The sequence below is a fragment of the Crassostrea angulata genome, chromosome 2, assembly GCF_025612915.1.
Source record: "Crassostrea angulata isolate pt1a10 chromosome 2, ASM2561291v2, whole genome shotgun sequence".
Lineage (NCBI taxonomy): Eukaryota > Metazoa > Mollusca > Bivalvia > Ostreida > Ostreidae > Magallana > Magallana angulata.
The window spans coordinates 16,498,816-16,514,450 of NC_069112.1; the positions used below are offsets into that span (position 1 = coordinate 16,498,816).

Genomic DNA, 15,635 nt, shown 5'->3' on the forward strand with positions numbered 1-15,635 from the left:
TCAAATTAAAGAACAAAGTGTCACAGAAACATTATATATAGAATTTGATGAAGATACAATTAGGCTCGTAAATTAACGTTCATTAACATTCCTCCATCAATTTTGAATGCTTCATTGTTCATATAAATCATATAAAACCTTCATGAATTACAATTGTTTTGCTTATATACGTAACTCTTTTAGCTCACCTGAGCAAATGGCTGATGTGAGCTATTTTATAAAAATTTGTCGGCGTCATTGCCGTAAACATTTTACATCTCCATCTTTTTTTCAGAAATGCTAGGTTAATTTCAGAAAAATTTTGCACAATGCAGCATCTTGGTAAAGACTTTCTTTTTTAAAGGGAATGTATTCAAATTTTTAAATTCGCCTTCTGATATTATGGTAGATCTACGCATTTGTTTAACCATGACATCCAGGGGTCATTAACACGTAAACACTGTAACAGAAAAAATAAACAACGCTTTGAAAATACGCTAAAACACTGAAAGTTTAATATTTGTTGAATTATTATAGAAGAAAGCTAGTATACCAAATTATGTGATAAGTTTTGCTTTTACCAATGTGAGTAAATCTCAGATGAAGTTGGTATGAAGACGTTTCAACTGCTATAACTTTTTGATTAAGAGTGCAGCCTTATTGCAAAGTACGGGAGGTGGTGAGGAAGCAATTATGGCAGAAGGTCGGACACTGTTTGTAATAATGAATTTTCAGTGTTATCATTGTTTTCAAAGGGTTAAAAAAATATCATAGAGAAACAGAGTTTACAATTCTTTGCTATGTAAACAAAACTTGTGTTGGCATTAAAATTCCAGTTTTATACCTAAAATGAATGTGTTAAACGTGGGAAAGGAACTGTTTTTATATGCTTAAATGAATAACAAAACTAAGAATTCAGTTTGAAAAAGATTTTTTACTGGTTAATTCAACGAATGCATAATTATAAACAGGACACGAGCCTTGTTTACATGACAAGGGATTTTGAGTCTTGTATCTTGCTTTTGACTTTCCGACTGCCTCTCAAATATCATTGTTATACAATACATAACATCTCAATACGTTTTCAAACAATGTAAACAAAATATTCAAAATAGGATGTGACTAAAACTGTGACCATTTCCCTTTAACAAGCAATGTAATTCGAAAATGAAAGTATCAAAGCCAAATGTCATTCACAGTCTGATTGCAGCTGATTACAAACCCTCAACAACTTTTCAACAAAGTAATGTCCGCTTATTTTATTTTATTTTAAATTTTTGCACTCTACAGATAGGAACATTTATTTAAAGAAATCCCCAAATGTGTGCATTAATATTTGACAGAAAACATTTTGGAATAATTTTTTTTTTTTTGGACACATGTCTATATTGTAATTTTACTTTATGCAGCTTTAAAATGTTGCTCTCAATTCCTAATAGACGATGTATTGTGTTTTCTAGTAATTGAGAAAAAAATGATAAGAAAATAAGGACTTTGTTTTCCCAGGGTTTGCGTTCTCAAATTCAGATTGTTATATTGTTATATATATAAGTTCAATTCTATGAGTAAATTTTGTACGCCAAGCAAAATGTACTAATGAAATAATCTATAATGGAAATAGCATTTGATACTTTAACTTTAATATGGAATTAAGCTAAAACAAAATTAGGGTTTTAACTTATTTTGTTTTTCTCTGAAAATTTTTTGGCAGTATTATGATAAAAATAGTAAAGATAAAAGACATCATATCTCAATTTTTTGATCAAAGAAAATCATTTTATGCAAGCAGAATAAGGTCAATATACTTAGTTGAATACTTTTGGTATAATTTGAGTATCATCAACATTCACTTTTTGTCTTATTTCAATCAAAAATGGTCAGGGATTTAAAAAATTATTGAGTGAATTCAGACGGGAATATTTAATTTCAAAAATGTCAATTAAAAGGTTGGGTTTTGTATTTCTTTAGTTCAAAACTATATTTCATTTTCAAAAGAGTTAACAGTTAATATTCCTGTTGTAATCAGAGGGTTGGTACAGAAATATGTTTAAACGTAGTATAGGAATTTGGATAATTAATGAAACACAAAATGGAAAGGTTAAAGAAAATATACATTGCAATTATACATAGCCTTTTATGATCAATAACACAATCACTTTGTTGCGATCTTATTATAGTAACAACGTCCAGATTGAAGATGGAGCTCCAATATTGTGAAATTCCTGGTGATATTTGTATATCTATATCCTTCACTATGGGCAAATATATGTTGAGCCCCTTTCACAATTGGCGCACGAGCACTGTACAACACTTTGCGACCGGTTTTTTTTTATAGATTTGCTCGAGCTCTCTCATACGTTGTACGAGCTCTTTCATACGTTGCACGAGCTCTTTCATACGTTGCACGAGCTCTTACATATGTTGTACAAGTTCTGGCATTCGTTGCATGTGTTTTAGTGCTCGAATCAAGTCTCCTAAAAAACGTTGACATACACACTAATCAGACGCAGAGCAACGCATGAACATTAGTACGAACGTGTTGCAACGTTTTGTGTACTCATAATAGCGATGCACGATTTTTAAAGGTGGTAAGATGAATCGCGATTGTTAATGCGCACTTTGTGCGACCATGAGTCTGTTGCTCAACATGTCTAATGTTATCTTGCAACGTTTTACTATTATTGCACGACTTATCAGTAATATGCCATTCTTTGCCACTAGTATATATACCCTATAAAAAGCCCCTTTCACAAATGGCGTACGAGCAGAAGAGACTGAATATTCGTGCGACCGAAAAAAAGATATGAATCGTAAGCTGTTGCCGAAATAACCGCATTTGAAAAAGTGTTCGTACGAAATTCGCACGATTTAAGCTAACGTTGTGCGATGTAAACGCATTCAATCTTACAAAACAATTTGCATGTATATGCGACTGTTGTACAATGAAAGCGACTGTTGAAAGATAATGCGATAGGATCGCGCGAAAGACCAGGTGATCGGACGATTAAACGTGCGCCAATGCGATTGGACGTGCAATCTTGCGTTCCATGGTACGAATGCTCGTGCGAATCAGAGGTAGTAAATATATGGCCAATTTCCGACGCTCTTCAGTAGACATGGTTGAAAGGGAGAGAACATGCCGCCTAGAAGAAACAGAGATGCAGCAGCATTTAATAGTATGCCCCAATATGATTATTCTATTATATTTGATTGGTCTAGAAATTCACGTGACAGGGCGATTTCATCGAAATGAAAAAAAGGCGATATTTAATTTGAGAGTAATTGCAATGTGTGTCCTATTTATATGTATATAAATGAAAAGTTATCGTTACGAATCTTTCAAATTGTCGTTTAACTGTATTCCATCTGTATCTCAAACGACCGTGTAGTGAGCGACCAGCGCTAGGTTCCGTGTGTCATTGATAGCCAGTATTTTTGTCTTGTCTAGATAGCCAAGAAGTTAACACATAGGTAGGAGAGTTGGTTCCAAAGGTCATATAATTCTTTTTTTTTTTAAACTACGGTCTCTGGAATCATGAAGGGCCGCAAGGATAAATTAAGCTTAATGTAGACATATGGTGTGACATTTTGTATAAGTTGTTACCCTTTCCAAACTTATGATAGGTATTAGTAGCGGCTAAAAATCCGAAAAGGTATGTAGGTGTAAACATATTTTTAAAAAATCTCGTAAAGAACTGCATTACTCTAATGTTTCGGAGGACGTTAATTCTTAATTGTTGACACAAATAAACTATAAAATGATTAAGATGCTTTGTTAAGAGTTACAGCCAATTCTTTGAAGGTGAGCGATATGGCCCATGGACCTCATGATTTTTAATACCGTTTTTCTACTTATGTAAAATACTTACGTACTCCTGATAAAGTTACGTTACTAATGACCAAACATCAAGAAGCTACCAACGATTGATGATAACAAATTAAGGTTTTTGATCAGGTGTAAGTTAAATCATTCACAATTCACAAGGTCCCTTGTTCATCAATGATAAAGCAGTTTATGGCCCTATATATAGGAGATACTTCACTGGTTTTACACCATTCTTCTTTAATCGTTTTTGAATATCTTTAGGTTGATTCAGAGCTTAAAGTAAGGTAAGTAATGCTTTTTATTACTTTTTTATTATTGCATACATTTTATTATTTTTTAAATTAAACTGTATCTATATGCAATCAAATGCATTCGTTAAAGACTTATACTGGATATGAAGGTGGCAGGTTTGCAGAAAAAATACTTAAGAGGCGCTAGCAGGATATGTGGGTTTTCTTCTGCAATTATCATTACCTTCACCCGCATGAATCATTAAAAAAAGATTTTATTATACAGGATTTAATTTTACATCAATCGTTAAAAAAATTAATAAATTTATTGTAAAAAAAAATTAAGTAAAATTCACTAAATTTATGTTTTATACATCAGTTTGTTAGCTCAAAGAAACTGCCATAATGTCTCTTATTGGAATTTTAGTCTAACATCATTATGATTATTTTCTGCAGTCCGTGATTTTTGGGGGTTACTATAGGTTTTAACCATTACGTAAACGTTCAGTTCTGCCAGTTTCTTGTCAGTTTCAGTCGACGATTTTTCAAAAGTCGCTGTAGATTTCGAGCAATCGGGGGTGTGGATTTCAGTATGTCTGTTTCCATATAGCTATAATTAGCTATTATTTTTTTTTAAGTAATAGAGGGAATCATACTCAGTAGCTCTAAATATAAGAATATAAACATTTTAGCGTTTATACTTCATAAGTACAATATACGTTATATGTAAATGAATGGCACTGATAAGTAAGAGAAAAAAGAGAGCTATTTTAGACGCCTTCTTTCATATATACAATATAATAAATCTTTTTAAAAATCGGGAACTTAAATACTACAATTAGGTTATATTAATTTGCAACCAATGTGTCGAAATCGTGTTGATTCTAAAATCGTTTGAAGTATTGCCTGTTGACCTTCAATGCGACCTCGAGGAGATTTTAAGGTTTGATATAGTTAAACACTAAACAATTTGTCTATGGATGAATGCGATTTATGGTACAAAAAAAAATCAATATGATTTAGAGTTATCGGACAAAGCTGAGGAAGGGAGATCGTTAAATGTATGTAAATCAAAGATACACGAAAATAAGAATTGGAGGGATATGAAGTCTCTTTAATTAGACACTTGTCCATTACTGATAAGCTCAAAAGAGTACTTCACACTTTACATTTACAGTACATCACGCATATAACGATTTGTCAGGTTTCGTATAAATGTCATTTATTTCTCAGCATGAAGGTACTGGTTATCCTTGCCGCCCTTTGTCTGAGCGCTGTCTGTGGTATACCACACTATGGTGGATATCCTGGTAGTCACTACGGTAACTCTCAAACTAATTCAAATTAAAAATGAAAACAACCCTTAAAAGAGAAGAGTAATAAACCATAGAGAAATGTTGATCAATTTACCCAAATGTAACTGATGTTGATTTTTTGTATATTTGTATAAACACATCGATGTATATAAATTGTATTTTCCCACCATTATGCTCTCGTTTAATAGAACTTTAATCATTAGTAACGCTGCAGATAACGCGTATAATCTTAATTTAGATATCTTGTTTACATCTTTGTTTTATTTTTATGTTTTATATTTGTATATATTATTTTTTTTTCTGTTTTTCATTTTGTTTTTGTATTGTTCTGTTTTTTGTTTTTGTTTTTTTTTTGTTTTTTTTGTTTGATTTGTTTTTTTGTTTTTTGTTTTTTGTTTTTTTGTTTTTTTTTGGGGGGGGGGGGCAGGCTTGGGGGTGGGGGCGCTTGATTCCTTTTAGTTTGTTTATTTTTTTTAATGATTTGTTTATGATATATGTTAATAGGATCATACAACTATGGGTATCCATACGGGCATCAAAATTACTACCAATCCCAATATTACAACGGTTATCCAAGTTACGGCAACTACCACTATGGCGGCTACCCGTATGGCAACAACTACAACAGCTACTACAACTTTGGGAGTCGGTACAGGAGAGGGGGATATTGAGAGCCGTATCACGTGGTATTTCATTCACAGTTCAATGCATCTTCGTTAACAATTTTTCTATAATGAAAATTAATCTAGTGGAGACGAACTTTGACATAAAATAATTACTATTATAGAAGGGGTCGGGTTGTGTTCTTCTTGCTTCAATGTAATGCTTCTTATGATTTGGTAAACATTGACCCATAAACATGTCTATAGAATGTTAACTTTTTACAAACATGCCTTAATTATGTCATATATTATATACTACTAAAGAAAAATTGACAAATTTATTTTCGATTACTCGATTCCATTACATATTACTCGAATGGATTTTTTCTACATTAAGTGCATTGATTTTCAGGTTACACTGTTCGTTTTTTTTTTTTTTCAGATATCCAAACACAATGAACAGAAGAGACGGATACGCTTCAAATAACGTTTTTTATTTTCAATTCATCGAATAAACGTTAATTCAAATTGTTCTTTATTTCTTTTTATTGTTTTGAGTTATGTTATACACAAAAAATCCTTAGGTAGCTTTCAACCGACCTGAAAGTAATTAAGGAATAAGGAATCTTTCTTTGAGTATTGTGAGTAAATTTAGCAAGATTAACCTTGCCTTATATGTCAAGAAAAAGTAAATAAATAGATAACATTAAAAAAAGACCTACAAATGTAGTGAAAATTGAGAGTTAAACATCTCAACATACGTGTATAATTAAAATGAGGACTCTGTAAAATGGAAAAAGAACAATAATTCCATAATTGTATAAATTAGACAAAATTAAACTTATTATAATGAAATATTGGTAGAAGGGGTATATGTAATTTAACTTTAATAATCAGAGTAAGTTCAGTTTAGTTTATATTTCACTCAACACCATATAATGGTAAAAGAGGAACATAAAGAAGATCAAACATATTTACATATATACAATAAAGTTGAAATGTTCAAGAAAGTCAGTGGGGTGAACAAACAGTATGATTATTTTTGGAAATAAAGAAATACAATCATCGTCATGTAATATAATTAATTAAAGACATGATTTCATAAAATTAATGTGTTAGGAGAAGAACAGTCATATGTATCTAAAACTGACTTAGTAATTAAATCATTCTACTAAAAATAGTTATATACAGAGGAAATCGTCCAGTTTTACCATATACCATGTAACTAGGTGTACAACGTTCCAGATTAAGTATCTGTTTCAAAACTTTTAAACGAAGACGTTCAATAATCTCAGTATCTTTATAACCCCAACCTTCACATGCATACAACAGAACTGGTACAAGAATTTTGTCAAATTAATCGAATTGACAATCAATATGTAAATTAAAAGTTCTTATCTTCCGTATAACTCCCTACATGGATTTCTGTGCTTGCTCACATAGCCTTTTTTGTTTGTTTGTTTGTTTGTTTGTTTGTTTTATTGATTTTTGTTATTTTTTTTTCCGAAAAATTAATCTGTTCATGAATTACACCAAGATCATTAAATTCCTTAACTAATTAAATATGTAAACTATTTTGGAATAACTATATTTGGGTTGACGACCTTTAAAAAATACAAGAATTTTTGTTTTTCTGATATTCACCTAAAGTTTCCACGTATCACAGTATCAATAAAATTCTATAAGGGCACACTTTAAATCATTTGCAGACTCAGCTAAAATAACAGTGTCGTCTGCATAAAACAGGATAAACATTTTTAAATTTAAAAAAATTCCTTTTAAATTCTCTCAGTAATTGTAAACAGAAAAGCTACGTTGTTATCTAACAAATAATCTTCTAGATCATTAATGCACAAGGAAAACAATAATGGAGATAATTTTTCTCCTTTTCGTACACAGCCATTACAAGTAAAAAATTCAGATGAAAAACCATTAATACATATTTTTTTTTTTATTTTATACTATTGTTCATTTTTTTTGCATGTAAAACATTTATCATTAATCGACTTTTAAGAAGTTTGTGCCAGAGCATAATGTATCAAAAGCTTGTTCAAAATCTATAAATGCATAGAATAAATTCTTTTTACTGTTGATCTGTGTATGAGTTAAAAACTGCAGAAACAAAATATTGTCAAGTGTGGAAAACCCTTTCCTTAATTCCGTCTGAATTTCTTTAATAAGTGAAATATCATCTGCAAAATGTTTAATGCGTCACCGTGTACCTAAAATATTAGTAAATACTTTCCATAAGGAAATTAATTAAGTGATTGGTTTATAATTTTCTGGATTAAATGGATCACCCTTCATCTTATATATTGGTAAAATAATGCCTATTAACCATTCCTCAGGGACAATACTAGTATCAAACAAAGAAGAAAATAAACAAGTTTTCATACAGTGGTAAAAAAATTAAACATTGTAGTTTTAATATGTTCGTTCATAATCCTAGCCAGGGGCCTTGTTGTTTTTTTTTTTAACTATTAATTGAATTGACAATCTCGTCTCTAGGGATAGGGCTATTAAGTAATTCATTCACAGTATTAAATAGATCATTAATAAAATCTCATGATTTAGAGTTTTTCTTGATTCACATCCTTAAAAAATCATACAGTGCATCAATATCTGCAAAGCATGTATTTGTCTTATTTCAAGTATTAAGAGTGATTCAATATTTTCAAGTATTCGACGTACGTAGATTCTGCAATTTATTTGATAAGTCTGTTCTGTATTTTGTTAAGGGTTCGTCCAAAACTGTTTTATAGTGTTTACTTGTAAACTTTAAGGTGGCCATGTTTTCTGTATATTGATTGCCGTACATACGCTTCGCTAAATGCAATCCTTCTTTGCTTTCTTACATTTGGAGTTAAAACCACGGTTTATCATTGGAATTTACAGGAGCATTATGCTTTTCCAAACGATTGCTTTGTCGTTAAAATAAATAAGTTTAACGATGTCAAATTTCTAAAATGTGGGCAGTTAAATCAAAATGTACATTATGTCAAAACATCACATATATATCTGTACAAAGAAAAGAAATAATTACAGTAAAATGATGATGTTCATTTTAATGCGCCATTTTAAGCCCATATTACATATGATAATGTGGATAAGCGATTAAGTAAATAAACCATATAATTAAATGTCCAGTATATGTCCTTTCTTGATGCTTAAAAAATTACAGAGTGTAATCTGATTTTCCTCAGAACCGTAAGATTGTTCTGTGAACCAATATCACCACTATTTAAAAAAAAGATGACGTTGGACATAATACCTATCTTAATATTTAATAAGCGAACTTTAATTTGTTCTTTTTTTCTAATTAACCCATGTTGAAAAATTTTCACACACGCACCTCTTCCATATATCATCGTAAAAGTAATTTGATCACATCTCGAAACGTTGCGTCTGCAAGTTAAAAACAGGATAAAAATTAGTTTATTCTCTACATGTTCATATGTCTTTAATTTAAAAAATTCACTGTTACCTTTTAATATCGATCAAAAAAATGTTACATAACTTTTGAAAAGCTTTGAATTATAATGTTCAGACCATCAGAGACAATGTAAGTACAGTCAAAACATTAGCTATCCAGAAACACATGTGGTAATACACAGTTTGAGTTCTACTAAATTTGTACTTTTGCAGTTTCTAAAAATAAAGAAGTAAATCAATCTCAAACACAAACCATACTTTCCAATATCAATGGGTATTCTTAAGTTTGAAGTAATAATGATAATGTATCATTTACATTTTATATGTTCATTTTTTTTTATACATCTGGAAGGCCATGGGCAGGTGAATATGAATTTAAGAAATTAAAATTATCGAATCAAAAAGCCTTAAACGTAACAAACATAGAATAAGCAAGTTTCATGATATGATATATAACTTATTAATCAAATAAACTAATGCATCGCAGGAACAAATTTAGATACTCTTTAACGTCATTGGAAAACCTAATTGTAACTTTTGAGTAAAACATCCGCTGAAAATCGTTAACATGAACTTATCACCTATATAGATCACATTTTTGGGGGGTATTGATACAACACATATATTACATTTGCAAACAGATCTCCTTATATAATAATATTAACCTGCTGGTGGGCAAAAACGATTATTTCCTATGACCATTTAAACAAGCCAAACGTTGTTTTTAAGACCTAAGAGTAACGGTGACATTACAAAAAAATAGATTTCGTGTTAATCCTTTCCATATATATATTTTTTTTTTACATAGTTTTTTTCGGATGATAACTTTAATCTGACATATAGAATGTTGAACAAAAATTTATTCAAAATATGCCAAATTGTTTATCTTTTAATTTTGTTTAAAAGTACATCGCTGTTTTTAAGGTGTATTTGGTCTTTATTTTTTAATATATCAAACCTGATCAGTAGTGCTGATTGAAGTACATATCCAGTAATTCTTCGTTAATATGATGACACATACACTTTGGAGTTCAATAGAACAACAACAAAAAACTATGTTTCAAACCAAATATCTGTTTTATCTCAAGTAAAAATGGGCTAAAAGATTAAATGTCTAGAATAAATAAAAGGTAAGCATATGCACGTCCTAATAAGATGTGTTCTAAACTCAGATATTTTTCAAGAATTACTCAAAAAAAAAACATTCAGTTATATAAGAATGTTTTAGAGGAATGTAATAATGAGCAAATACTTAAAAAAGCAAAAGACTTTTAGCACATTTTTAAAATATGAAATGCCCGTATGCGACTCCCGTTTTATCAAAGAAGTCCATTTTGTAGTTTTTAGCTAAACAACCTATATATTGTTTGTATAAATACTACTTTTCCGAATTCTAAACACTAGGATAAAAAAAAACTCACTATTTATTCCGTTTTAAAAAGGTCTGATAATCGCTTTCTGATAACACTGCTTGACAACTGAACACCTTTATTGGGCTTTCCTTGGATTGAACATCCGGAATTGTTCTCTACTGGTGCGATCATCAATGATATAAAAATGTCAGATACGCGTATTTTGATTACACTTGTTCGCTGGCAAACGTCTATATTGGGCCATCAATGGGCTAAACATTCTTGGCTATTCTCCACTGATCACCAATGGTATAGAAATTCGCAGTTTAATTCGTCCTTCACACATATTCATGACACGCCATGTATCCCTTTGTTAACTAGTCACTGACACCAATAAATTTGAATACGACAAAAAACCTTCACATATTATTACTGACACACTGTCCCTACCTTCCTTTAAACCTTCGCCGATTTTTTAAAACACTAGCCATAAACGTGTTTTTACTAATGCAGAAAAACTGACCTTAATAAACAATAATGTCTGACTATACATAAAAATCTATATATTTATTAAAATTACTTTTAACACTATTGGGCAATTTATGCTATAATAGATAATTGCATGCACCCTAGCAACTTTTATACATTTTAATATGAATGGAAACAAAAAATAATAATGCTTTTGTTAAATATTGTATTCATTTATTTTGCTTGATGTTGAAATTGTAGGATGAAAACAGATGTATTGAACAAACCCACAAATAATAAAAACAAACAAAAGAAGTGTGCGCAATATAATGAATTAAAAAGGTTAAAACCTTCCAATACCAGTTGCTTCATCATAATTAAAGGTCAAAATCCGGACAAAAGTTAAGTAATTGAGATAAACTGTTTCATAGTCAGTACTCTACTGACAAATCACATTCGATTCCTATATAAAGGGGAATAAATCAAATAATTTCCATTAGACTGTTTGGGCGAATCAACCACAACTCGTTAAACAAATTGTTAGTACTACTTTGTGTACTCTGTAAGTATTTCTTTTTTTTTCACTTTTTAATTATAGAAAAATACTTAATGTCCCATTTTTAAGAGAGAGAGAGAGAGAGAGAGAGAGAGAGAGAGAGAGAGAAAGAGAGAGAGAAATAGAAGGAGAGAAATAGAGAGTATAACTAAAATTGTTTTTTTAATAATTTAGTTCGATTTTGTTGTCTTATCATTCATTGATTCATTTTAAAGTTGACGAATATGAAGACCCCGGCTATAGTTGTTGCTGCTTGTTGCTTGGCAATCGCGTCAGGGCAGTCCTATTTAATGGGTCAGGGACAAATGTATAGTAACCCTTATCGCTACCACGGAATGAGTAATGGTTACAATGGAATGAATGGTGGTTACTATGGAATGAATAATGGTTACTATGGAATGAATAATGGTTACTATGGAATGAATAATGGTTATAATGGAATAGGCAGCGGTTACAATGGAATGGACAATGGCTACATAGGGATGAACAGTCTTTCAGGAATGAACAGCGGTTAGTTCACAGTAAAATCTCAAAATAAGATGTTGTTTTAGTACTTTAGTACATAAAAATGAACAACTTTGTTTCTGTAATATGAACTAATTAATAATAAAATCAGTATGAAAAGTAGTAATCTTCATTTAGGTCAAATCTAGTATATGAAATGGGCCTACTGGTTTTTAAAATTCCAGATATAAGGTTTTTTATTGATGCTTTATATTAAGAACTATATTTGATAGGGTGTACCGGAGCTTAAATCTTGTTTTGAATGTAATAAGAAGGAAATAAGTAACAAATCGGAGTTTTGTACATGTATATATAAAACTAATAAAATATATTTAGAATGCATATACTCTTTTAGAAAATAGGCATCAAACAAGCTCCTGACCCCCTTTAAAATGATGTCAAATTAAATATAGGCATGGGGGCTACTTTTCCCATGATTTGATTAAAAAATGTCAAGAAACTATTTCATTTTCTACATAATTCCATTGAAGTTGTATAAAACTGGGGAAAAGATTTATCAAGTTAATTATGACATCATAATGGTTCTAAAATTAAAAACAATATATTCCTGAAATCACTTACCTAATCTTGATTTTAAGATGCATAAACTAACTAATTTTCAAGAATTTTTAAGATATGTTTGCGTTTGTCTTACTGCAATTTAATTTTATTTTTTTTTCTTGTATAAGGTTTAAGATGCTAACGAATTTGCAAGACTTTTAAAGATATGTTTGCGTTTGTCTTACTGCAATTTAATTTTCAAAGTTTTCTCTTTTCCCTGTATAAGGTTATATGGGCCTTGGTGGATATCGCTCACCATACCAAAGTTACAGCAGACACAACAGTTTATATCCCCGTTATCAGGGTTATCAACGCCATTCTTATTAAGCTCGAGTTATCATAGGTAAGGGATATTTTTAAAAATGATTTATCTATCTATCTATCTATCTATCTATCTATCTATCTATCTATCTATCTATCTATTGATCCATGCATTCATCTATTAACCTATTTTTTCTCTCTGTCTGTCTTTATAATTCACTTCATAACTCTAAACATGATTTATGTTTTATTGCAGAAAAAAGCACATGCAACCTGAAATATACGTAACATATCGAATTCATGTTTATGCTTTATCATGAAAATAAATAATTTTAAACAGTATTCAATGCGTTGTGTTTTGCTGCTTTAAATTGTCGGATGCTGCACAATACAATCAAAAGGTTTGTGAGCTCAAAAAAGGTTTAAAGTGACACAGTGACTCAAAATGCACGTTTTAATTTTTGATTACGACAAATAAAATATAAAAAAAATATGCAAAATTTTATCAAACGGAAAGTTTTATGCAATACAGGTCATCAACAATCCGTTTACAAGTCATTTAAACGCATTCAGAAATTGCATAATTATGTAAACAAACAGAATTTTTTTTACTTTGATTTAGTGTCATGTGGTTCTGATTTTTTTTTTACTGGTAACAATGGAACTGGCATTCTGAGAAACTAATTTGAATATAAATATATTCGATGTATGTGGTATGATATATTCATACATAAGAGAGTTCGCCCTTATAATTATATAGTTCTTAAGACGTCAGATTTCAATGAAAAACTGCTGGCTCATGATATTTTTACATGCTGCAGGATTTACATTTTTCAAGCGCGTGTGTGTCTATCAAGCACTTTTTGTCGGTAAATGTACAAAACAGTTACTATGCATTGACACTGCATTTCTTTCTAGGTGTAGACAAGTAAAATGCTTCATGGTGGACACACATAATATAGTCATGTAGATTAAAAAAAAAATAAACAACAAAAATTATAAATCTGAAATTAATTTGAATACATTTATATTCATAGTAACCATTACATATTTATGATACATTCAATATATAATTGATCTAAATTAATATAGAGATTTTTAAATATAAAAGAATTTAAGTCAATAGTTTTCTAAAGAAACGCCAATTTCAAAATTATATAGTTTGTTCATCTATGAAATAATCGTTTATATAAAAATTCTCAACAAATTTTAGTCTGTCGGCCCGAGATCGGTCCAATGTATTCGTGCCTACCGAAGTCAATTTGATATTGGCCCAACGTTGGTTCAATGTTTATGTACCAACGTTGGATGAACTACGTTAGTCTAATATTGGAACGATGCCAGTGATAATTACAATGTTGGTCCAATGTTGCTCTAACGTCGTTCTACCAACAGCGATATGTAGCCAACCTTACAACAAAAAGCCAACGTTGGACCAACGTAAACTAGCTATCTGGATGAAGATATTGTTCAACTTAATCTCTCTCGTATTCTTTAAAATACGATACTGGAATTTTATTTTCACTTATTTACACCCTTTGACAAAATTGTCAAGTTCATTCACATTTCATAATGATTCGATGAAAGTATAACAGTTTTGACAATTTAAGCTCTCTCTCTCTCTCTCTCTCTCTCTCTCTCTCTCTCTCTCTCTCTCTCTCTCTCTCTCTCTCTCTCTTTGTCTCTGTCTCTGTCTCTCTCTCTCTCTCTCTCTCTCTCTCTCTCTCTCTCTCTCTCTCTCTCTTTCTCTCTATTGCTAATGAATTTCATTATTTTGAAGTTAAATGTATACATTCGTTTGGCTGAACATTATGTTTGTTCTGTTTCTCTATTAGCAATAGAAATAAAAATAATGATAATAATAATAACCCTGAAATGTGTGTTGCTTTCGTGATTTTACTTTAGGAAATTTAAGGGGAAAAAATTCTGCACTTCGAAGCAGATTAGAAAAATACTACAATTGTAACACATGATTTTTTTTTTCATAATTATGCTTTATTTCACTTCAACAACAATACCCATTTACAAAAGCCAGATATCCCGGGTATTAGGAAAGTTTGCATCATTATTATAATAATGAGAATAACAGAACAAACGTTATTTATAACAGGTTTGTCAAACGCTTTACCATATTTTTAAACAAAGTCATGTTTGAAAAATCTAGCATGATATCCATATCCTTAAATAAAGAATTTTTAACAAATTGTTTTAATTTTAAACCATCTTGACACTCGTTTTTTATTCTACATCCCATTTTGAATTTGTATATCTTAAAAGCTATATAAGATATAATTGTATTATAAAACAATACTTTGGGGTTAGTTTCAACATAAAAACCAATTACAACATGTTTTCATTTAACAGTAAAATTTAAAACATTGTTCAAATTATGCCATACTTGTTTGACATTTTCACAATCAAAAATGAGATGTTTAATATCTTCATTTGAGATGTCACAATAGTCACATTTTGCATTTTGTCTTATTTTACATTTTTGCAAAAAAGAATTGGTACATAAGATATTGTTAAGCAGGTTGTAATTGAATTC

At 30.4% G+C, this 15,635-nt stretch overlaps 1 protein-coding gene and 1 long non-coding RNA gene across 2 annotated transcripts; both read left to right on the forward strand.

Annotated features, from left to right (window-relative positions):
- The first annotated feature begins 4,021 nt into the window (after window positions 1–4,021).
- Window positions 4,022–6,489, forward strand: LOC128172264 (uncharacterized). The gene is made up of 4 exons (XR_008242225.1): window positions 4,022–4,089; window positions 5,269–5,357; window positions 5,856–6,037; window positions 6,396–6,489. It is a non-coding gene; the product is annotated as an uncharacterized LOC128172264 (long non-coding RNA).
- Window positions 6,490–11,629: 5,140 nt separating this feature from the next.
- LOC128172260 (shematrin-like protein 2) lies at window positions 11,630–13,169 on the forward strand. The gene is made up of 3 exons (XM_052838061.1): window positions 11,630–11,767; window positions 11,977–12,271; window positions 13,053–13,169. The coding sequence occupies exons 2-3, from the start codon at window positions 11,986–11,988 to the stop codon at window positions 13,151–13,153; spliced, it is 387 nt and encodes a 128-aa protein (XP_052694021.1). The 5' UTR covers window positions 11,630–11,767; window positions 11,977–11,985; the 3' UTR covers window positions 13,154–13,169.
- Window positions 13,170–15,635: the final 2,466 nt, after the last annotated feature.